We start from the raw sequence: 25129 nt of genomic DNA, 5'->3' as shown, positions 1-25129 counted from the left end.
CTGTTTGCTTACCTTGAATATAATAAAATATAAACGTTTTGAAATCTTGCTAGGACCTCTTTGTAAATGGGTTCTTTGTTTTTGGAAATGTCTGGTTAAAAAATCAGCTGGTTGTAAACACATTACAAATATGAAGTCAGAACAAGAACTAAAATTGTGTATCTTTACTACAGTATTGAAAGCAGATGTCCAATACCTTTGAAAGTGCAATGTGTTTTTTTCATGACAGACTAGTATCTGAAAAAGTAATGTTAATTGTAAATCTGTTTGTTCCAAGCTATGCAGGAAGGTCAAGCATCACATCGCTGGACAAAAATGTTCCACCCAGCTTACTTTAACAGGAACATATATCATAGGCCCTAGCTTTACTTTAAATAGATCAAATGGGTACTGTGGATCTGTCTCCTCATTAACTGTACACAAAGATCAATGTTTCTATTTATTGTTATTTTACCAAGAAAAGACTGAAAAACTTTACATTTCTGGAGTGTTCTGTGAGGAACATCAACAGATACTGTAAAATGGAGGAACTTTGAGCCATGCCATAAAGTTCATTCAATATGCCTGTGCACATTTTATTTTGCATGCCAGTGCCTGAGAAAGATATTCTTGGTTTAAAGAACTATTAATTTAATTTCATTAATTAATTTCTGAGGTCCTTTGACATTTTACAACCAAACAAATGCTGGCTTGCTTCCTTTTTAATGTCAGATACTGTATGCATGGCTTGAAACTCGCACTAGCCCTGTACCCAGTCCTGGCTTTCAGAACTACTTTCAATTAAGTATATTATTTAAATGATCAGGAGCCAGGTGTTTGCTGCTAAATAAATAATTCCTCCTGTGTAGCTGCATGAACAGCTCCTAACAGTAAACCTACAGATATGATCAGTTCAGAGTACATTTACCAGGAACCCCGTTGTTCAAACCCCTGACATAATTTCCTTATGATACATATACAAAACAAAAAACATAATTGAAGCTCTAGTACCATTAGGTACCTTTTTTTTAAACTGTATATCATGTATTATGCATTTCTCTGTATTTAACGTATTATGGATTTTCTTGTTGTTACTGCAACTTGTAAAGTGCTTTGTGATGGTGGTCAATATTGTGTGCAGCAGTCTATACAGAAATGTTTAGGAAGTTTGATTGGCAGACACCCAAGCAGAGCCATAGGCAACACGATGGCTTTGGAACAAATATAGCACATTTGCCCTGACACAGTTGTATGGTATGGTACCATGGTATTGAAATAGAACGCCAGTGTATATTGGTTCATACCATTTACCCCTGGGTGCAGCTAACTGCATCTTGACTGACTCAAATGTTTGAGTAACCCTAAAAAAGACTGTTCCGAATGTGCTGCTCCATACTGTACTTCACTTTCTCATCAAGTCAATGTGGGTTGACATTATTAAAATCACTACCTATTTTGTATACTCATTTCCAGGGATATAGCTTACAAATCTGTAATCTGTCAGTAGTTCCATTTAAGTAGGTGTACTATAGTAAATGTTCCATTTTGGACCAAAGAACTGTTTAAAATAAATAAACTAATTAATCAATAATGTGACTGTGCAATTAATTATATTGTTTGTGACATAGCTTTTCCAAAAATTGATTCAGACCAATACAGTAAAGGCATTCTGGTATCAATCAATAATGTTTACATACACAGACAGGCTTCTGCTTCCAGAATAGCAAAAGGCCAAAGGCTGGTGGAAGAATGTTTGTTCTCAAGTTTCGCGGCCTAGTAGTTTTATTCTGATGACATTATGATCTATTTTGTCTATACATACAGGTATAACTAGTTGGGGCCCAACAGTCTGCATTCATACTTGGTTTCTCTCAGGTCCTTCTTGTCCTGAAATGCAATACAATTATGTTGATTGAGTTAAGAGACCTGAATTAATGTGTACAAGTTAACAGAACAATTTTCCGAAGGCTTTAAGGATGTTGCAAGGCTTTGGCAGGCGCACAAGCTTATTATTTTACATACCAAAGTAATGAGCTTGCGAAAAGCCTTTTTTTTTTTTTTTTTTTTTTTTTTTTTACAAGTAAAGGCACAGGCTTGAAGAGTCTGGAGTCTAGATTCAGTTCACACTATGAACAGCTGGTTTGTCACAATGTTTGCACCTATTGGGTCCAAACATGGCAGCATATTAGGGGATGTGAACAAAAAACACGTGGCAAAACGCTAGTGTGGGGCAACCATGCCCATTATTTTCTGGGTGTGAAATTTCAATATTGAGATAACAAGCAGAGGATGATCCAAGTGGATGTTGACCCATAATAATGAAAAGTAATTAGAAAAAATTTATTAAAATAATATCCAAATGCCTGGTTTATTTTTTTTCAGTACTGTCACTAAATATATTATTCTAGGCAAAAATATGCAAATGTGTTATCAACAGTGTGCTTGCAGATATACATTTCACATTCAGCATGTTTAATAGCTTGTAAAAGATCTCAAACAAACATGTTTTCATGCTTTCAGGTCGCCTATCTGACCTAAATTCTCAGGAGTTTATCTTCCCAGTCTCCATCTCTAAATAATTTTCAGCATGAGTAATGGCATTCTAATTTTAAAAAGGTCTGCAAAGCAAAGCGCATGATTTGGTTCTGGGTCCTGTTTCAAAATGCTCATAGGTCACAGGAGTTTGTTTCCAGAACACTCTTAAACAGTGTAGGATACTTCATTTAGAAGAAAAAAAAAAGATTGTTAACAATATCTGAGTAGTTGCAATAGGACCTCAGAATGATTGCAAACGTCATAAAATGCAAACAAATGTCATTCTTTAAAATATATATGCACTATTTATAAAGGCTGTAGAATGCATATGAAATATACCAGCTTCATATGTGTTTTCTCTAGGGCTTTAAAGGTACCATAGAGCCCGACCAAAAAAGAGAGAGAATTTTCATGTGACTTTGGTTGATTACCAATACAGAACTGTGAGACCTCAGTATATGGCTCAAAGTGTATTGTTTTCATAAAAACACATTCCGCTCCCTAGCAAAAACTATTTATTACAATTATTTAACCATGGCTTTTAATGATTTTGAAAAGAAGTCTGCAGCAGAAGGACAGTCAAAATACAACAAAAAATTATGCAACCGCACTAGGTCATAATATGATACTTCCTAAAGAGGACCAGTTGGTATTTTTTTGTGTAATGTGGGACTTTAAATTTTCACTTTAAATACATAATATCACTTTTTAATTATTTCACTGATTGTATTACTTTGTCACGTATTGTATGTCATTTATATGTTGAATTAAACTGATTTAAATCTCTGAAATAAATATTTCAAGTGGTACATTTTGCATTTTATTATAGTATAGCCAAGCTGTGTGTTCTCTCGGCCCGCCCCTGAAATAAAACTCTCCCTGACAGTTGCTATAACGACCGAGCAATGAGCCACAGGCATACCCCTCGTGACACCCGTAGTTTCCCGGCAACACAAAACGTTTGTGTATGAATACACAGGGTCTGCTACTTTCCTGCTGGTGTCGGAAGAACAAAAGCTGCACTTTTAAATAACTCCAATGTCTTCTTAAGGTTTATTTTGGCATATTTCTCACACACGTTTGTTTTCTAAAATCGGTATTGCTAATTCTCAACAATATGGAAACCCTGACTTTGCCCTATGTAAAAACGGACACCCGGTACAGGCTGAACTTGGAAAATAGACGCAAAAACATTTTTGTAACTCAGTTAGAAGAACCCAGGTACAGTACCACTTTGTTGCAATATTATTTTTTGCATTGTACGGTAAACCAATATCAAAACGCCTACATTTTAACCACATCCGTGCAACCGCAGTTTAGGTACAAGAAAGACCAGATTAAACACGCTGCACCCATATTCATATGTATAGCATACAGATGTAGATACCACGAACAAAGCACCTTATGCCATTCTTCTGTATCTCCATTTTGATTACATCAGATTCAGTACAGTTGAAGAATGTAATTTCTGATTATAATATGTGGTTAATTCAACAACTCAATGATTCTGTTATGCTTTTTATACATTATAACAATTGATTCTGTCTTTTAGAATGCTTGGTTTTTTTAGACAGGAAGGTGATGTTGCACATCTAGTGTAAACCAGGTCTATTTCCTCAGTAACTGTGGGCATTATATTGTAAGGAGTGTTGGAAATAGGTTTGTTCAATAATTGTTTACATTGAAGATAAAGAAAGCATAATTGGCTTGTTTTTTTAAATTAATAAAAAGACTATAATAAAACGTGACAAAAAGGTGAGTTGGCTGTTTTACAAGCCATCAAACTCTCACTAATGTGGTTTTTGCTTCTAACAGCATTGACATGTATAGTATTTTTTTTGTTTTCATTTTCTTTCCAAATACAGAGATGCAGATGAGGAAAATATCAATCATATCCCAGTCATCAAAGAGGTAAATGTATAGGATGCAGTTTGATTCCACTAACTTGCAGTTCCATAAGAATAACTGTATTAAAGCAACTACACCAGAAAATACTAAGAGAAAATAAATGAAATAACAGCTGAAGCTACTTACTTTTAGATAATAGTATTGATCATTTCCTACCCCACTGGCAGATAGTAACTGTAACAGGACATTATAGTATATAGTGAATTTGCACATATTTAATGTCCCATACTATTCCTATGGGATTCATAATGTTGCTACAGAAGATGTACAGCAAAATACTACACGGTCCTAGCAATACAGTACAGTCTATACACGTTAAAAGAGTGATGTTCTCATACACAAACAATCAATACAAAATAAATAAAAATGGAAGAACTGTTCAAGTGAATTATGATAAGAGAAAGTGTTATGACACTGTCCTGTCCATGTTGTAGGCTGCCAGCAGGATCTTGGAGACTGGGGTGAACACCCTACAGAGAACTCTGGTGGTCAGAAAGGCGGTGGAAGTGGAAGAGGTTAACAAACAACTTGAAGCTAAACGGCAGGAGTTCAGCGATCGCATGAAGGCGCTGGAACAGAGGAGAGCAGAGTTTGAGCAGAAACAGAAAGCTGTAAGTTTAGGTATACTAATCACGTTTCTTTTGATAAAACATGTAAAGAATAAATAACAAATACATGATATAATGTGTATTTTGGTTTATTGTACAGTTTTCATATGGTCAGGTTCCCCCCAAATCTGTTTTTATAGATCAATTGCATGATCCAATTCATGAATCAGGGACACATTTTAGCACTTAACAACATAATAACTAAGACTTAAAAAGTCAAGTAAAAATAAATTATGGAAAGCAGAAATATCTACAGCGGAGTGATCAGTGATCAGTTTGAAAGTTAATAATGTGTTGGGTTTTTTTGGGGGTTTTTTTTGTAAATGTTTGGTTATTACCTGTTTTAATGTGTGTGTGTCTGTGTGTGCACTTATCTGCTTTTCTCCAGAGCAAAGGAAGGGCTCAAAAGTTTGACAGGTTCCTCAGGGACAATGATGCCAAGCGCAGGAGAGCCATCAAGAAATTCCAGTTAGAGGTGAAGCAGAACCAACAGAAAGAGAGGGAGATACAGGACCTCATGCAGCAGCTGGAGAAGCTCCTAGCCAGGTATATATACACATTTAGACTGGAGTTCATACTGTTCAGTTACACGCACTGGTGTATATGAGATAAAAATTAAAAGAACAACTGGATGATGCTGGGTTTGAGATCACACACTCCCCGAGCAATCGTCTTAAAGTGCCACAGAACATCCTGCAGTGTTTACAAGAAAAGCATTACATTACCATCACATTTGTCAACGTACATGGGGGAGAATTTGTCTCAGGATCCTCCTAGTGTATGCATATCAGTCTTCTTCCTGTAACAATGCTCTGTTTCTGGTCTCACAACCATTCAATTTAATCAAAGTGCCCACATTGCTGCAGATGAGAGACCGATCTGGATACACCACACACTCAGAAGAGAAGAAATGCTCTTCCTCCTGGCAAACACTCTTGGAGGGGGGAAAAAAGTTATGAGATTAGTTTCCCATTGGATAACATTGATGCAAAACAGGATACAGCAATGGCAAAGCCATGCGTTTCTTGTAAACACTGCAGGGTGTTCTGTAACCCTTTAACTACTGTTCTTATTTACACAAGCAGTTATAGCCACTATTAACTATGCAATGTAATGTAATACATTGTCTTTGTTTTGTATCTCAGGAAGAACAGGTTACAGAAGAGGGTGTCGAATAACAAAATTTATGAGGATTACTTGCTGAAGATTACTGACCAGCTGCCTGAGAGTGCGTATTAATGCCCACTTTCTTTGTTGCTCAAACTCACTTGATCGCACTTTTTAAATATACAGTATTTAAAAGAAAACCTGACAATGTACCACAAGTAATGGCATCTTGTTTTGTACAATTTCCTTCCAACTTCCAACATGTTCCTGATAAATTAATTCACAGCCCTTACGTTCTGTTGAAATGTTTTTTATCTGCAATCCGCAGTTTAAAAACTGTCACGTCCTTAGCTTTGGATTCTTATTGGGTAACTTCGTCTATCAGAGTGATAGGGCAGGAGCAAATTCTGCCTATTTTCTGTAATTCCATTCTGTAAGAGTTGCTTTCCCAGTGACAGATGGAAACAAGGTTCAGAGAAATAATTACTACGGACACCTAAGTATCTTCTATAGGGAGAGTCCCAGTAACTAAGGGCAGATGATAAAACACCATGAATCACAGTCAGACACTTTTTTTAAAATAAAATCTGTAAGATAAGTAGATTTGATTCTGCTTAAGAACTTGTGCTAATGGATGCCAGGTTTCATCACAAGTTTACTATTTACAGACTACCTGGAGTATGGGGCAGACTCCCTGGTTATGCCTATAATCAGGAGGCACGAGACCCTGTCGATCACCAATGAGTCTCTAATTCACCGGATCAGCAGCCTGTCGGATGAGCTGGAGAGCAGCCAGCACCGGCTTGAGACTCTGCAACAGGAGCATGATACTGCCAATCTGGTAAGAGCTCTGGGGTTTCTGGGGCCTGCTGTAAGAATGCTGTACCAGAACAATTGCCCTACCCTTTTGGTTTCCAGTGGTAGTACCATCAGCATTAAGACACAATAGGGTGTGTGATTCACATAAGCCCCGAATTCCTGCAAAATTGACCAATATTTGCAGTGTCTCTGCACTTGTGAGAAAGCTTTATCATTATGTATTTAGGGATATTATATGTATGTGTAGATGTATATTCACTAAGAGTGTGGCAAAATGGGAAACAAAGACCTCCACCCTAAGTCTTTATTAATCTGTCCCAATATTTGACTTCCATATAAATATCACCACCCAGAGCCAAATATTATTAGCTCAGGAAATTGCGTGAAATAACACTTTCTGTAGAAAAAAAAAATGTAAGGGCATAATGTAATTATGTTTGTATACATTTCATTTGATCTCATTAAACAGGAGTTTTTGTATTTTAGGTAAATCCATTTTTTACTGTATCCATTTTACCCTGCACAATCCCACCCCACCCCAAGACACTTCCTCAGTAAGCAGACATTGAAAATTATGTTCTGTTTTATACAGATGGCTAACGGTGAGCTTTCTGAACTTCAAATGGAATGGGACAGGGCAAAGGAGAGATCCAAACAGCTGGAAATGAAGCTGAACCTGAACCAAGGACTTGCCAGAAACCAGGTCAGTACTATACAGTCTGTACAACACACTAGCCTCCAAGCCTGTTTTTTGATAGTGTAATTAATTGATTTTGCATATTACAATACAATGGGAAACAGTAGCAGAAATGCCAGCTGGAGTTCAGCGGTAAGAACCTTTCGTACAACAATGATACAATTTTCTAATTTTGACACACCAAATGTATGGCAATGCATTAACCACTACACATTAGGCCTGTTGGACCTTGTAAGGACCAATGTTCTACTGCACCAGGTCCACTGGACCATATTTGTTCTAAATCTGTGACAACTATGAGTGATTAAATGGTCCAGGCAAAGTACAAACAAACTGAATGTTCATCACTTTATTATTAGTTCTTTTATAGTTTTCGTTTCTCCCCCCAGAGCGAAGAATTTGGCAGCCTGCTCATGGCTATTACTAACCTGGCAGATCAGTGCTACTTACGACACTATGGACCACTAGAGGAGATTAACATATTGACAAAACTAGACATGATCAAGGTAAGAACACATTCTGTTTCAGTGGTGGTACAGTTTGGATAAAAACATAAAAACAAGTGAGAGTATTGGTGCATTCCATAAGAGAATACATATGTAATATTTGAAATCATCTTTAATTGAGCATGTTTTTTTAAGTCATTCTTTGCTGAAAAATAGTCATAGATTTTTTTTTTTTGTCAGTTCTGAGCACCAGACAAATCGCAACAATTTTCGGACATATTCGTGTTCATCCAATGAAACATATCAAGTAATTCATGTTTTTGTTGTCCACTGAATTATTACACTTGCTGTATTTCACTGCTATTTAAGATTGTTTTTGCATTTCTAACGGTCTACGATTTGAGGGTGTATAAACTTGTTTTAAATTATTTATTTTAGGAATTCATTTTAGAAAAGTCAGATGTTCAGAGAAAGGCAACCTGTCAGACTGAGTCTGCCTCAGCAATAGCCAGCACTACAGACCTGCCTGAAAATAAGAAAAGAGGAGCCAGACTGCAGAGGTCTAAACAAAGCTGCAAATGAAATGTGTCAGACCTGAAAACGTAAAGACAGCATGCAAAGCATAAGTCTTTAAGGAAGCAGCAATCAAGTCTCAAAGCAGATGATGCAGGACCAGTCATCCTGAAATACAGCGAAGTGGGCTCTTTCACAAAACCTGTTCCCTAGGTTAAACAGTGCTTTGAAAAAAGTGAAAACATAAATTAAGAAACCCTCTTAAAAGTTTTCGCAAAGTGCAAAATGGGCTTTACAAAACATTCTTTAAAATGGTATGTAATGTCACTGCATTTAAGAAAATTACTGAAAATGCCCTTAAACTTGTCAAAATGTTTGTATTTTCTTTGGGAAAGCCACATGCAGTAGTACATTTAAATACTTTTTTTTTTTTTTAACTATCATTTTAGTTTTAAATGTGCTTTTTAACTGGATTTTAAAGACATTTTAAAGTATTTATTTCTAATAAAATCATTTAGAAATGGTTAATTTCTTTGCAGATGCAGTCCTATGATTAGTCTTGCATTTACATTTAAAGCAAGATATTGTCAAATGTGTGTTTCTTTTTTTCTTTTTTCCCCCCCAAGCAATTTTTGATAGCCAGCACATTTTTTTTTTTTTTTTTTTTTACTTCTGTATTGTTTGGTCTTAGTCAACATTCTACCTGAATACAGTCCACAATCAGTCCACAACTTTCTGATTCCCCTTATTCATGCACATGTATAATAATGACTTGTGAGACATTCTGTACCATACTGTTCCACACAGGGCATGTATCCCTTCCCAACTAGAGTAATCATTCAGTGCAAATGGAAAGCCCTTTGGTTTTCAGACACAAACCATTATTCAGCTAACACTTGGATATGGCTTAACCATTTGTTAGATACAAATACAGGTCTAAAAGCAGGACTCAGTTGGATTACAATTAACCATTTATAGATGATTGTATTAAGGGTAAAATCAGTTATTGTCATTTTGAAAGCCATTGTAGTGAGACGATTTAAATGGAAAGTCCAATTCTACATAATTGTCCTTTTTTATTTTTGTTTGCAGTGGATTTTATAATGAACATAGAAATAATCGGTATTTGATGTTTGTGTTTTTGCATGTGTTGGTATTTTTTACATAACCAATTAAAATATTCATGAAAAAATCTGTGCTTTAGTCAACGGAATAATAATATAGAAGTAATATACCATTCATCAGGCTAAAACGAATTGTTGTAGTAGGTCTTCTGAGCATAACCCAGCCGTCAACATCGATACACAGAATCATGTTACATGGACCAAGTATTTTTGAAGAATAAAATGTGTTCATTTTAAATCTATTGTGCTTGCCTGTTTTAAACCCCAAACGCAACCATTTCTTAATCTAACATGTACTGTCCCTTTAAAAAAAAAAAAAAAAAAACTATAAACGACAGTTCAGACTATTCTGACTGAGGCGTGTACCAGCTTGATTCCGATTGGACGCTGCAGTATTTGGAATGTTGTCTTGTATTTGTTGTTATTAGACTGCGGTTTTAGACATGAAAATGCTTCACATTAATCATTTGTTTCTATTTAATTTGAATTGGAATAAGTTACAGGGCTAAATGTGAAAGACGCGGTATCTTTTTTCTTTCTTTCTTTTTTTTTTTTTGTAGAAACATTTCATTTCCAGCATGGTTTTAGTTTTCAATAAAGTTCGCAAGAATGTTTTAATTGTGTCCCGGGGATCAAAACGCATCATATATGTCACTTATTCAAATAGGTTTCGAAATTTGAAGGAATAACATAAATAAAACCAGTAGAACAGAGCGTGTTTGGTGATGCAGCACAATACGTCTCGTCACAATGAAACGGTTTTGTAGAATTAGCGTCATTTTGTCTTTTAGGTCGCACAAACGAGAACGGTTAAGACACGATCACCCTGCTTGGTAACGCGAAGTCATTTTTCATTTTACATCGTCGTTAGTTACTCACCATTCCTAAATCCATAGGACCGACGGATCTTCACTCACAAGTCATGTTTGAACTACTATACGGCATGACATATAGTAACACATAAAGTAATTATTTCAGACAAAAAATAACATAAAAAAAAATCTGACCATGTCCGCACAAACCAGAGTCTATTTAACCTATATAACTGTAATAACGTTCTTGTTGGTCTTCTATGGTTTATGGTCCAATCTATATATATATATATATATATATATATATATATATATATATATATATATATATATATATATATATATATATATATATATATATACAGATCTGCTGATTCAAAACTAAAACGGGATTAGTAACCAGCTAGCTACAAAGTGGTGTACTGCATTTGATGAACAATAATTGCATTACATTTTGTATACAGTATCTAAAATATTGCGATATTTCCCTCAATAGTTTAATGTTGATCGTCATTACTGTGGTTTTATGTGTGAGGAATTGTCACGGAAAATTAATTAATCGATGCATGAAAAGATCCAGACAACTATGGAGGGGTTTAGAATGGCCCTGATCTTTGCCAGGTGATTTTAGTTAACACAAGGTAGTTCTAAAAACGAGGGCTGGCAACAGGACAAGAATCCAAAGTCATGTAAACCACATTGTAGCTTTGTCATTACTAACTATGTATCAAGTAGATGTTATGAGTAGAGTAACATTTACATTTATAATCAATAAGTAAATGGTAAGTTTTTTAATATACATTACTGTCACCTAAAGCAGTTCTCCCCAGGTTAAACTGTATTCCTTTTGAATAATAGTTGCTGGCAAAATTAATCCAGTTAACATTTTTTTAGTTCTAAATACATTACCATTTTATAATTAAAACCTGGACCCAACCATGGGATGTTACTTTAAATTTGTTGACAAGCTTTGCAACATGGCCTCATCTTTTTGTAGCACAGAAGAAGCTAAGAAAGGGCATTTGCTACATTGTTGCGTGCGCTATTGACAGTGTCAGAATATACAGTATGAAGGTCTGGGTTGGAAGGTTTTGGGAAGTTAAATGCAGGAAATCTGAGGAGTCTGCATATATGTGGAGATTTATTATGAAATCAGTTCAATGTGTCTGTTTTCGGAAGGATATTAGTAAAAGATACGCCTTCATAAGAAGAATCAGAGGAGATGGGAACTGTTTTTATCGAGCCCTCGGCTATGGACACCTGGAATCTCTACTTGGAAACCAAAGAGAGATGGAGAAGTGAGTATTCAACTACATGTAATGTGTCAAGCTGAGGGCAGGTTGTTATATTAACTAGGGCTAGTCTTAAAATAACCCTGCAGAAATTATATATACAGTACCAGTCAAAAGTTTGAGTACAGCTGCTTGAAACCAGGTTTTTCATGATTGTCTATGCTTTTAACTGTATAAACTTGTCTATAAACACTTCATATTTAATTATATGATATGTGTACTTATATAAGCTGATAATCATAAGTGAATTGCATTAAAAAAAATCTTGTCAATTTCAATGAAATGGTCACCCAAAGCAAGGGGATTTCAGTCTGAAGCCCAAATCAGCTAAGTCTGAAATGTGTATAACATGGTGTCACCAATGTCACCAATTATTGTTAACAGGTGAAGGTCCATGATTACTATAAATATAGGTAGCATAGGCACAAGTTTGTCATTCCTGAATGTAAGGGAGCAGAAAATGGCAAAATACGCTCAGTTAAGCAAAGAAAAAAGGGTCAAGCCAAGGGTGACCTCAGAATCAGAGAACAAGTTCATTCGAATTACAAGTCTGTGAAACCGGCGATTAACTGCCCCTGAAATACAAGCTTAGCTAAATGCTACTAGAAGTACAGATGTTTCAACATCAACTGTTCAGAGGAGATTGCGTAAAGCTGGCCTAACTGGAAGAATTGCTGTAAAGAAACCATTGTTAAGAGTGCAGAGTAAGAGGAAGAGACTTGCCTGGGCCAAAAAACACAGAAACTGGACATTTGAGGAGTGGAAGTCGGTCTTATGGACTAATGAGTCAAAATTTTAGATGTTTGGGTCCGACCGCCAAGTATTTGTAAGACGCAGAGAGGGTGAGCGCATGAGTTCTGCATGTGTGGTTCCCTCTGTCAAGCATGGAGGAGGCAGTGTCATGGTCTGGAGTTGCTTTGCTGGTGACAGAGTTGGTGATCTTTACCAAGTCCATGGCAAGCTCAACCAGCATAGCTATCATATCATACTTCAGTGGCATGCCATTCCATCAGGATTACGGCTAGTTGGGCAGTCCTTCATTCTTCAGCAAGATAATGACCCGAAACACATCTCAAAGTTGTGCAAGAACTATCTGGCGAAGAAGGAAAGTGAAGGACAACTCAATCTAATGACCTGGCCTGCCCAGTCTCCAGACCACAATCCCATAGAGTACAAGTGCCCTACTTCTCTGGGAATTGCTGCAGAAGAGCTGGGAAGACATTTCGGGTGATTTCCTGCTGAAACTTGTTAACTGAATGCCTCACGTTTGTGAAGCTGTTATTAAGGCAAAGGGTGGCTATTTTGAGGAATCCAAGATTTTGAGACAATTTTCAATTTTCTTGAACGTTGCTTTGATACTCCTTATGTTCTGTTTTGTATATTGTAACATGTGTTTTCATTTTCAAGTATTTACAGAAAAGTATACGAGGTAAAACATTGTCAATTATGAAAAAAACCTAGTTTCCAGCAAGTGTACTCAAACTTTTGACTGGTACTCTGTGTGTGTGTGTGTGTGTGTGTGTGTGTGTGTGTGTATCAGTTTTAAATTATATACACACCTGCATATAATGTAAGGGTCATCCCTGGACTGCTTCCATATCCAAGACATCACAAGTTACTGAAAAGTGAGTGATACCTCTATGGTCCATTCTGGTGACTAGACTTTGCTGTAGATTTACATACTGAAGGAATTAAAAGTAATTATTGAGGGACAGTCATTCTAATCAAATATTTTCTTTCATCTAAGGTTCAAAGAAGTTGTGATACAGAGCAAGGCAGAGCTCTTGTCTGCAGGATTTGATGAGGACCTATTCAGTAGTCTGCTGAGCACTGTGAGTGTAAATCAATTTCTGTTTTTTAATTAGAAATAAATACAGGTAGTTGTTTACTGATATATACTGAAATGTGTGAAAGGTGCATGTCCTTGCTTTATTCATATTTAGCCATTCGTTTAAAGTCTATTCCTTTTTACTATTTTAAATGGATTTTCCTGTTGGCAGTATGTACTAAATCCACATGTGTAGACAAAAAGTACTGAACTCCTACCCTATTAGTGGCTGCTGTCATGGATTGTTGCTGTCTCTTATTGTTTACACCTTTTTTTTTCTTTCAGTTTGTCAGTGTGATTGAGCAGATGGAGGCAGAAGACCAGGCATCCAGCCTGCTTTCAAACTTCAATAATCCAATTACCTCTGACATCATTGTGCGCTATCTTCGACTTCTAGCCTCATCGTATCTACAGAACCGAGCAGAATTCTTCCAGCACTTTGTTGAAGCACCTAATCTGAGAGATTTCTGTGTTCAGGTGAGTAAGGTTGTGAAACTCTGAAGATACCCACATTAAATGTATACATCTACTGTAAGCAAAAAAGCTACCATTCACTTGCATGAATATTGTTTTAATGATACATATTGCCCTGTAGTGGTCACAGATTTTTTTTTTTTTTTTTTACAGACAAACATTAATAGGGTGTTTATTCTAGTACTCCTCTTTTAATCAATTTTACAGTTTTCATGATATTAGTTTCATTGTTATTTCAGTTTCACTTACTTTACATGTTGAATAACATTAAACCAGTGCACCCACTTACGTAGGGTCTTCAGAATCTAAGTTAAAATGTATATAAAATCAACAACTGCAATACTGAAATGTGTATAGGCAGCTGGGTAGACTGACACTGTGCATATCAGGACTCTAAAACAGCAGAAACACATGGACTATATGCAGTTATACACTTATTCCACAGCAGCAGCCTATAGAACCACCTAATATACAATATTGTACATACAAGCCCTTTTGCTCCTTGATACTATTATCAATCTGGGTTGGCAGTATCTCAATTCATAAACAGACAAAAATAACAAGGTTTGTAAATGTTTTTCAAGATTGAAATAACATGTACTGTATTCAGACTAAATTTATATTGTGCTGTGTTTATAGTTGTTCTATATCTGTATTTCAATCTGCAGGATGTGGAGACTATGGGACTGGAATGCGATCATGTTCAGATTCTTGCTCTTTCTCAGGCCCTTGGTATAAATATTCAAATTGAATGCATGGAAGGAGCAGATCTTAACCATCACATTATACCTGACGGATCAACACCTTCCCTTCACCTATTGTATAAAACAGCACACTACGATATACTTTACAATGGTTCAGTTGTAGAGTCGCAAGGAGGAGTTTATAGGTAACTGAACTAGATTGAAGTGATACCTCTAAATCTGCACATTCCAAAGTGAACGCTTAGACGTACCTGTGAAAGCACACTTAGATATGTGTATACTGTAGTATATGTACCATATGTATGTATACCGTAGACCAAAAACTGTTCAGTCTCTTTTTAGCGAGTACTACTTTGGATATTTGCAAAAAACATGAGACACAAATTATGAACAGTGATCACAGATGTCAATGGAATAAATTGCTTATATTTTAAGAAATGGTTTTTCTGTTTTCCCAGTAGTATTTTAGCCATTATTTTTATGGTGGGTGGTGATACGGAACAGCTAAATTTTTATTGTAGGGATGTGGTTGTGAAACTGCAAAGTAGTTACCAAGATCATAATGGACTTCTGTGCAAACTCCTTTAGTACAAAAAGGTTGCAACAGAAAGATACTGTAACCTATATGAATAACATGGGTAAATTGCACACTTTGAAATACAGTTTAGTCTAATATAAAAAGCATCAGAATTAAAGGTCTTAAAAAACTGCATGCACCTGACTTGCATTAATACATGAACAACATGTGGTGATCTGTTATACTGATCCATAATGTTTATGTAATTAAAGGTTATGAAAGTAAAACATCTAACATGAGCCTCTCCAGTGTTATTTCTGTGTTAAGTGCTAGGCAGCATCCTAATCGTTTAAACAACAGTGGTATTTAAACCATAGCTGTTTTGAGTCATTGAATATATACCCAACCTTCTGGTAATATTGGTGTCTCGACACTGTTAATCTTTTTTTTTTTTTTTATAATGGGTGTCCATGAAGAAAACAGTAAATTAGGCATTGACTGAACACTGACCTGTGTGCTAATGAAAGTGTTTATTTATGTACAGTCCATGTACATTACAGAAGTTTCTTATCCCAGTAATATTAAGAAATACATTTTTTAAAAACTTGTCTATCACACTTATTCCATTGATAAACTGTATGAATCTAATTATTGTCTTGTTTTGTGTGTAGCAATATCCACTTCATAGATGTTCATGTAAAGCCTCTTGAATAGATTTATTTTTTACACAGTTATATTTAACCCCTTATTCTGTAGGCACTGTTTAGTTACAGTAAATTGCAACAGAACAAAAAAAATCTCATTTAAACTTGAACAGACTTGTTTCCCTACTGATCACATTTTTCTCCAATCCCACTCATTCACATAGTAAGTTAAATAATCCTAAATTACAACTGATCAATATTAATAGAAGTTAAAAACTGGACTTTATGATATTGTTAAACATTAAACACAGGTTTCTGATTTCTTTTGTTTTTGTACATCAATTTAAAAAAGTGTGTTTCTGTTCAGTTTTATACTGAAGTAGTAATCCGTACTGTATTCTCTCTCTCCCCAAGAGGTTACAGGTGTATACAGAAACAGTATATAGTAACTATATAGTAGTTATTTCTGCTGCTTCTTGTCCTTCTTTTTCTGGTTGGTAACAGTGATCAATGCAGTTTCTTCCCTTGCTGGCACCTCAGGCAGGGTCAACTTGCCCATTTGCGTCGGGTATCTGGTTTTCATGGTGTTTTTGAAAATGGGCTGTGAAAGCAAGTGTTTCAAATGCATCTTCATGCCTTTCATCATCATCATCTTTTGCCTGTCCTCAAATTCATCCTGGCCTCCCCCTGTAAAAACAGGAAGCACATTTGAGATCTGCTGTTCAATTATAGAGAGTAGAGAGTGGGATGATAGAACAACAAGTGAAAAGAAAATTATAAAATCATTCTGTCATCTGGGGGGGGTTAAATACATTATAACAGTTAACAAGTATATAGCACTGTTATATTATTGTGAATGGGTTATAACTGAGCATAAATTAGCTTCAATTATCCTTGCACCAATGTTAACCTCAAATCCAGATGCTCCCATATGCTAGCAAAAAAAATTGAAGTAAAGACTGAAAGTACAGTTCTACATCAGCAATAAAAATTGGCTGGTCCCCATTTTTATAAATAAATACATTGAAAAGCATCACTAGGCCAACTTTTAAATGTCACTTTTCTGTAAAGGCTTGTTATTTCCAATTAACCCCTTCTGCTTGAATTGAAAGCGTAATACACTCATAACATCTGTACAAAACATTCTATAAGCTTTCATACCAAGCAGAATACTATATAAAAAGGTCAGAGGTATATTATATCAGCCATAGTTCAGCTCACATTTACCTATTAAAACATCCTCATCCAGGTCTATTTCTAGTGCTTCGGCAGCTTTCTGAAACCAGGAATTGTGTTGCTTTGCTCGGCCACTGTGATACTCAATTTTCTCAATTTTTCTAGCCACCTTCACACGTTCCTGTAAGGAAACAAGAGTTTTGTAAAGAGCATTTTGGAATCTTTAAGTTTGCAGGGTTCATGCAAGAATTCATGTCAGAAAGCCCAACTTGTTTTGTCAACAACCCTATTTTAAATGTGGCTGATAAAAGTAATGAGTTATATAGTGAGTCTAGCAGAAGCAGAGCACATAGTACTTCTCAGTTAGCTATAGTGATAGACCACATACCTTTATCGCTGCCATACATTTTGTCTGTATTGGAAAGAGAGGCAGCTCTTCATCTTTTCCCAATGTCCTGTATATTTTCCTGAAATTCATCACATCATCTGGTCCAATCAAGAGCAAACTGAGACCTTCCTTTGTGGCCCGGGCTGTTCTGCCACTCCTGTGCACGTAGGTCTCGGATGTCCGAGGGACCTAGAGAAACGTAGGGGAGAAACATTTTTTATTGCAATCTCTAAAAAGTGGAAACGAGTTGGAACAGCCTGATCCCAGGTTAAGGGTATCCTTTACATTGAGTTATTATGCATACTATATATTAGTACTGTATTGTTAGTAAACTGTGTTTGAAACGTTCAAATATAATGACTAAGTGATGTCAAACAACTGTCGGTAAACTTCAGACTACATTTAAAAAAAGTCTGCTTTTAGTCAAAGCACACAATATATTTATTAGTTATATCTGACTTAACACCTGGTAATGGATAACATGTTGCACATCTGGAATGTCAAGTCCACGAGCAGCCACATCTGTTGTGAGCAAAACACAACTGCAGGGGGAAATATAAAAGTAATGTTAATGCGGTTTTCAAGAAGGCATAGTTCATCTTAGTGTGTATATAGTAGTAACTGTACAGGGTAGGCTAATTTATTTCAGTACCCAAATAGTGTATACATGTAGTCTTGCCCACTTATAGAACTGTGATTTACACAAACGTAGCATTGGAGGGCTTATTGGGGTTTTACTGATTGGTTAACACACACTGCAAGTAAAATACAATTTCAACGTTTAATTCTAAAGTTTAAATATTGAAGAAAAAGTAACTGCATCTAGTTACACCTAGATCAAAATCAAGAATGAGAACACTAACGTTTCTCTTTCGGCAAATCTCTCCAGGTTCTTCAGTCTTTGCTTCTGGTGCATGTTAGCGTGTAGTGGGAGCGGGGTGCAGTCCAGAATGGTGAGCAGCGCGTTGAGGCGCTTGATGCAGTCAATGCTGTTGGCGAAGACCATGGTTCGCGCGGGATACTGCAGCAGAAAGTAGTACAGGTAGAAGTCCTTCTCGTCCGTGTCGCAGTGGATGCGTGTCTCTGTTAGGCTCTCCACTGTTGCTTCCTTCCTGGTCAGGTCGATAATCTTGGGTTTGGATTTGATCCCCACTTTCCCCATCAGTGTCTCCAGCTTGCTCTCCTTGTCTATCTTCTTCCCCTTCTTTTTCTGTAATATCCTCATCGGAGCCTCGTGAACCATGGTCAGTGTGGCAGAGAACACAAAGTTCTGCCTCTTGGGGTTGAATTCGGTGTCATTTAACATCTCCAAGAGCTGGGACAGTTCCGCAAAGTGTCCCTTCTCAACCATCCGGTCTGCTTCATCAATCACAAGGCATCTAGGGATTAGAGGGGTAAAGGGGGGATTAAAATAGGGTTACACACACCAAGCATACAGCCTGAAAAATATTCTTTAATGCAACCTGGGGGTCCAGCAAACAAGAATGATAAAATTATGAATTTTTAATAACCATTTCGGTTACTATTTAATATAATATGAGTGAAAAACAATTAACTTCTAAAAATACCTCCATAACATTTAACGCTAAATTATAAGATATACAGAAAAGGGTACATTCCAGCTCAATTTCTGATGAGGTTTTTCCTTTTCCTATTATAAATCACATGAGATTGAGAAAATGGTGCCCGATGTAAAAGAAGAGCTATGTAACTCATGCATCACATGGCGAGAAAGTGTCTGAAGGTTGTAAAAATGCCCAGTTTCATGAATCTGTGACCTAATATTTTTCTGTGTAGGGGAAGACTTAGACAAAAAATGAAGTTATCAATTTAAAGCATGTTTCAACAACAAAATATCGAACAGACAAGTTGTTGATATAAGAGGTCCATTGGTCCAGATTTATGTTTAGTACTATACTTTAAGAGTTGTCTTTTTAGGTAGGTGGTTTTTAATGCTACACATTACAAGTCTAGTTTAATCATTCGAAACTACTAAACTTTTCATACTACAAAGTTCATAAACAAACTGGAAGAATAAATTACATTTCGGCCATAGGGTGGCAGTAGGAACAATGTATTTTACGTAAAACAATGTTTAAAATACTGAGTCATGTACGCAGTGAGTAGGGGTCTACCTAAATCGCGATTTTAAGGAAATCGTGAAATTGAGGGGTCACCTCGAAATTCACCTTTTAGGGGCCAATGCACACCGGACAAGTACAGAGAGAGAGAGAAAAAAGATAAACCTGATTTAAATGAACTACTGCACAACACAAGTGACGCAAACTATGTATGTTCCTTCTGTATATAGCCTTTTTTTATTCCTTCACCGTCCTGTGTGCACTGCATTTAAGCACAAAACAAACAAATAAACGTCTACAAATAACTTTTACAAAAAAAAAATTATCCAAAGCGGTTAACGTTGTTGTTTACTATTCAAATGACAATGAAGTTTTAATGAGACTATTACTGTGCCTGTACTGCTTTTCTGTGACCTGTACTGTGCAGCTGGGGGTGGGACAATGTTGGTGCTGTACTGTTTTCATTTAGGTTGCTAAAATCTAGTTTTCACCATTGGAGGTAAAATAGTAGAAATGGACGACAAAAAAAGCAAAGTATATTTCGGCTGATGATCGTTTCAAGGTATTTCTCAAAGAGACTGTACATGCAGATTGAGGTAATTGCTTTGCATATCTTAATGTGTGTTTGCCAAAAATACGATCGACCGCTATTTAGTTTCAGAATCACACATTAAGCAAAAGGCTACTACAGAGGCTGCTAACTAGAACATAAAATAAACAGCTTTCAGAAACCAAACTGGAAAGTCAGCCCAGACAAAAAGTATTCTTGTCTGCAAGTTAAATCAGAACTAAAATGATCTAGCACAGCCACCTCACTTCAACCTGCTGCTTACTTTTTCGCAGCTAGAATTTTAGACACGAATAAGAATGTTTTCTTTGTTTTGACGAATAAAATTAATTATTGGATGAGACAAATAACATGACAACGAATGTGCTGCATACATTGCCTTTATTAAAGTATGCCATATGCCCTTGGGTAACCGAGTTTTGGGGCTGTTTCTAATCGATTTCCACATCTGTATAACTTGGCAAAGCTTTTCCTTACACTTCCAACCAATTCAGTAGATGCAGAGCGTGCAGTCTCAATGTATGGGCAAGTCAACTGGAGGGGGATGCTGCATGCTTGCCTTTAACAAATGACAGCACTCTGTTTTAGAAAGGATGCAAGTACCAATATTTTTAGGCTTTATATTGTTGTGAAATACTGCCTTATTTAATGTTTAAACAGGTCAGCGAAATGTCCACAAAATCCTAATTTTATTCTGCAAACTACCCGTGAAAAATAAGTACATTTAAAGTGACTTAAGTAGACCCCCAGTTATGAGACATAAGACATTGTAATTAAGGAACAGTGGGCATTACAGAATCCAAGATTAACAAGCTATACGCTGTGTGCCAATTGATACCAGCTGCTTCCTTGATAAGGTCAGAGTGCTTGTAACCGTAGATAACATACCTGAGCCGTTTGAGATTTGAGAGGTGCGGATGTCTTTCCCTAATTAGCTCCCAGAGGCGTCCGGGTGTTGCGATCACTATCTCTGGCCTGCGATTTAACACTCTCCCTTGCTTCTGAAGAGCCATTCCACCCACCACAATGGCAGTCTTGATACCTAAAGACAGACAGCAATTTACTGGCAACTTAACGTCTGACACTTCCTGTTACACATTACAAGTCATATATTAAAAATAACAAGAATGGTCTCCTGAGTGGTGCATCCAGTAAAGGCACTCTGCGTGGAGTGCAGGATGCACCCTATAGCCTGGAGATCGTAGGTTCGAATCCAGGCTACGTCATTGCTGACCATGATCAGGGGTTCCTAAGGGGCGGTGCACAATTGGCTGAGCACTGCCCAGGTAGGGAGGGCTTAGGTCGGCTGGGCAATCCATGGTTCACCGCGCACCAGCGAACCCTGTGGCTGATAGGGTGCCTCTGGGTCTGCAGTGGATTCAGATCTGTGTTGTCCTCCAGCACTATAGGTCTGGCGGTTTCGGTGTGGATCCGCAGTGAGAAAAACGACAGATTGGTAGGAACACGTTTCGGAGGACGCATGTTTCAGCCTCCGTTTCCCTAGTCACCGGGGGGTTGTAGCAGTGAACCAGGACAAAAATAATAATTGGCCATTTCAAATTGGGGAGAAAACCAGGGTAAAAACCATTGGCGACAACTAAATTTTAAAAAAGAAAAAAAAAGAACAAGAACAATATTTCTCTCTAAAAATAGAATACATAAAACTGGCTATTTTGCATTGATTAGTTCTGCACAGAAATACAGCATAAAAATCTATTTGAATTGTCATGACAATTTGCTGGTGGATACACTTGCACACACAGAATTCTTTATACCCTTTTACTGACCTGTAAACTTTGCAATGGCATCTATGTGATGTTTAACCTGGACAGCCAGTTCTCTGGTTGGGGTGAGGACAAGCCCCAGTAATGGGTTCTTGTCAAACAAATCTTGGGTCTTGGCACTCTTGTCGGTAGTTTCAGTCATTTCAAAATCAAACTCCACGTTTTCGATCACTTTGACACATCCGGTCTCCTGGGAGTCCTCGTCCACCTCACTGTCTTCCTCACCCTGCATATCCTCTTCCTCTGTCAAAACTGCAACGTCAGGCTGATCAGAGGGTTCCTTCAGCCCTGATGGTATGACTTGGTCATCTTCACCAGTCTCTTCAGTGGGATTATCCTGGCTGTCAAGTGCCTCTTTGCTCCGAGCATCCCGAGCTTTCCGCCACTCCAGAATCGTGTGGATCATCGGAATGCCAAAAGACAGTGTCTTCCCGCTTCCTGGATTGGGAAAGAGACAAGAGAAGATAGGGGTTTAACCACCGTTTAATTATTTTTTAAAACAGCTCATCATTCCATGAGACGTTTCTATATGAGGCCACAGTCTCGAAGCGTTAATTTCATTTTTTTTCTATACTCGCTCTAAATCTGGGTGCACCTGCATGCATTGTCAGGACCGTGCCTGCAGCTTATGATCCAATTGTGGCAGTCAAGGCGCCCTGGTTAAAAGTTGGATAAGAGATTTACAAGGAACAGCAGGCTCTGTAGAATGTGTTCCAGGTTTTACTGTAGGAGCTAAAAAAACATATACAATATAAAATGAATTCCTTGGGAACATTGTGTAATTGTTTTCTCTCCATAAATTGCATTAAAATACACATTAAAATGCCTGCTGGCGCTCAGGCTGTTGCCAAGGAAACAAAGTACTTCCAATACTCTGAAAGCTGCAGATCATGATTTAGACTGAATTAGTCTTATTTTTAACAAAAAAACACACAGATAGATATTCAAAATGGATATTGTTGCAGCCGTTGCCTTCTGCGATATTCCCAAGTTTACTGAGGTTTAGTTTCACAAAGGAGATTAGAAGTCACTTACCTGTTTCGGCAGCCCCTAAAATATCCATCTTGTCTCTGATTGCAGGGGGCAAGGCCAGGGCTTGAATAGGCGTAGGTGCGTTAAAACCTAGTGAGCCCAGTGCCTTAAGGACAGGTTCTGGAACAAACAGATCCTTCCATGCCGAGACGTCACAATCCTGACCAGATGACCTAAAGGGGCCTGCATTCGTCCAGTTTTCCACCTTCTTCTTAGTTTTTGGCTGCTGAGCAACCTGGGGATTGGTTGTTGATTTCTTCTGCTTTTTATTCCTTTTCTTTTTCTTTTTGGTCACCTTTTCAGGTTTCATGGTATCCTCTTCTCCACTGTCCACTGGTTCATCTAGGGATGCTTCTTGAGTGTCATTGAGGACCTTGCTGTCTTGCTTGTCATCACTGCTATCAAAAGTGGCATCATCTGTAGACTCTGCCTGTTGCTTTTTCTTTTTCACGTTCTTCTTTTTCTTCTTCTTTGACGTCTGCTGTAATTCACCGGTGTCGTCTTCATTCACTTGATTGTCTGAATCCTCGCCATCGTCGGCTTTTCTTTTCTTTGCCACCTTCTCCATAGCGTTAGAACTGAACAGGCTGTAGTCTGTGAGCTCTTCAAAGCACACTAATCCTCCCATGTCCTCCTCCGAGAAAAGACTGGCGTCCATCTCCACTGGCGTCCAGGTTCCCTTCACCCGGATCCCCCGCTTGGATTTGGCAGGGGACCGAAAGGTCTTTTGTTTTGATTTCTTTATCTTCATTTTACTTATAACAAGACAGTAATGTCAGTATTGCTGTCCTCAGCTTCTTATCCACTGACTGTTTTACCCTTCAGTAGTGGCCAGGTGGTGCATCTATGATTAAACTGATATTTATTTTAGATATAAGGACAGCACCAACAGCAAGGGTAACCCAGGATAAAAAAGATAATTTGGGGTAGGCCTGTATACATAAATACAAGAATTCGATTAATGAAACATTGCAGAAATCATGTAGCTAGAGTATTTAGTTTCTAATTCTTTCAATCCAATATTCCACTCAAATATTCAGTTAATGTGCCCAAACGTTTATACTTCGATTACGTAGAGATCAGTTAGTCCTAATGTAATTCACATTTTTCAAAGTACTGTTTTAGGACACCTGCAGAAACATGACAAATTAATGTCACAGACTAAACTGACGTTCGACTTTGTTTACACGTATAAAGAAGCGTATTGTTTCATTTTTATACATGATAAAGTTCACCCCGCTTGAAGCACTGGAAACTTTGGCATGGTCTTTCTACAACCTTCATTTCTGAAATATGAAAAACGTCAATGTGGGGTAATGCATACAACTAGTACCGACAACATGTTAATACAGAAGTTTAAATTAAGTACCTCACGTGCAATAGTAGCTACTAAATCTTTTTGTTTTATTTTCGATCATAAACAGTTAAATCATTCCTACAGTATGTGAGCCACGCTCTCTGTTGAACTTGTAAACACGTTAAATGTTGCTAATGTTTACTAACAGTGTCTAATAAATGTAATGCTAATAAAAAATGTCCTTTACATCATAAATATAGATTACAGTTACCTAATAAAGTATTAACTCCAACTTCATTCAATCTTTCAGCAGGAGCAGAAACGACGCATGACACGAGGGCGCCGCCATGACAGTCTTACGTCAGTCATAATCAACCAATCAGAGGGGAGAGAACGTCAATAACTTTATTGACAATAATAAAAACAACAAGCTAAGTACATCAGGGCATTCGAACAGTACAGGGAAAAAGCTAAGTTGCAGATTTTTAAAACTGCTAAGAGATAACTCTGTTAAAATATATTCTACAGTTAACGTGGGGGTCAGGTCCATTACACTACATTAAATACAACGCTTTACATTATATTTACCAAGCTCTATCAGTTGGTATAGTGTTAAATGGAAAACAGTCTGGACTATGACATGGCGTTGTTGGGCAGCATCCAGCAGGGGGCGCAGAAAACCAATTTATCTTGTTATTTTTTTATTTTTATTTATTTATTTATTTGTTTTTCTTTACCGAAACTTTAAACATTACTTTAATTACTAATGTACATGTGAATTGTTACATTTGGCAAT

The 25129-nt window shown here is 37.1% G+C and overlaps 3 protein-coding genes across 5 annotated transcripts; 2 read left to right on the top strand and 1 right to left on the bottom strand.

Annotated features, from left to right (window-relative positions):
- The first annotated feature begins 3437 nt into the window (after window positions 1-3437).
- On the top strand, window positions 3438-9047 carry si:ch1073-416d2.4 (coiled-coil domain-containing protein 42 homolog). Its single transcript, XM_041275929.1, has 9 exons — window positions 3438-3735; window positions 4380-4425; window positions 4857-5033; window positions 5419-5576; window positions 6176-6258; window positions 6806-6978; window positions 7549-7659; window positions 8043-8159; window positions 8538-9047. The coding sequence occupies exons 1-9, from the start codon at window positions 3632-3634 to the stop codon at window positions 8679-8681; spliced, it is 1113 nt and encodes a 370-aa protein (XP_041131863.1). The 5' UTR covers window positions 3438-3631; the 3' UTR covers window positions 8682-9047.
- A 1960-nt stretch (window positions 9048-11007) lies between these two features.
- LOC121329911 (ubiquitin thioesterase OTUB2-like) lies at window positions 11008-15712 on the top strand. The gene is made up of 4 exons (XM_041275931.1): window positions 11008-11846; window positions 13588-13672; window positions 13954-14145; window positions 14811-15712. The coding sequence occupies exons 1-4, from the start codon at window positions 11617-11619 to the stop codon at window positions 15033-15035; spliced, it is 732 nt and encodes a 243-aa protein (XP_041131865.1). The 5' UTR covers window positions 11008-11616; the 3' UTR covers window positions 15036-15712.
- A 153-nt stretch (window positions 15713-15865) lies between these two features.
- LOC121329909 (ATP-dependent RNA helicase DDX24-like) lies at window positions 15866-24692 on the bottom strand. 3 transcript variants are annotated; one of them, XM_041275926.1, is made up of 9 exons: window positions 24605-24692; window positions 23040-23968; window positions 22008-22442; window positions 21109-21262; window positions 18435-18950; window positions 18038-18113; window positions 17572-17760; window positions 17235-17364; window positions 15866-16694 (listed from the first exon to the last, which is right to left on the bottom strand). In XM_041275926.1, the coding sequence occupies exons 2-9, from the start codon at window positions 23785-23787 to the stop codon at window positions 16468-16470; spliced, it is 2475 nt and encodes an 824-aa protein (XP_041131860.1). In that variant the 5' UTR covers window positions 23788-23968; window positions 24605-24692; the 3' UTR covers window positions 15866-16467. The 3 variants fall into 3 exon arrangements, with proteins under 3 accessions (XP_041131860.1, XP_041131861.1, XP_041131862.1); XM_041275927.1 differs by having other exon boundaries at window positions 23040-23891; XM_041275928.1 differs by having other exon boundaries at window positions 23040-23880; window positions 24605-24671.
- Between the last annotated feature and the right edge of the window lie 437 nt (window positions 24693-25129).

Source organism: Polyodon spathula, chromosome 17 (genome assembly GCF_017654505.1).
Source record: "Polyodon spathula isolate WHYD16114869_AA chromosome 17, ASM1765450v1, whole genome shotgun sequence".
In the NCBI taxonomy this organism is placed as follows: Eukaryota; Metazoa; Chordata; class Actinopteri; order Acipenseriformes; family Polyodontidae; genus Polyodon; species Polyodon spathula.
The sequence above is the reverse complement of the archived record's forward strand: the minus strand, read 5'-3'. Positions and strand labels throughout refer to the sequence as shown.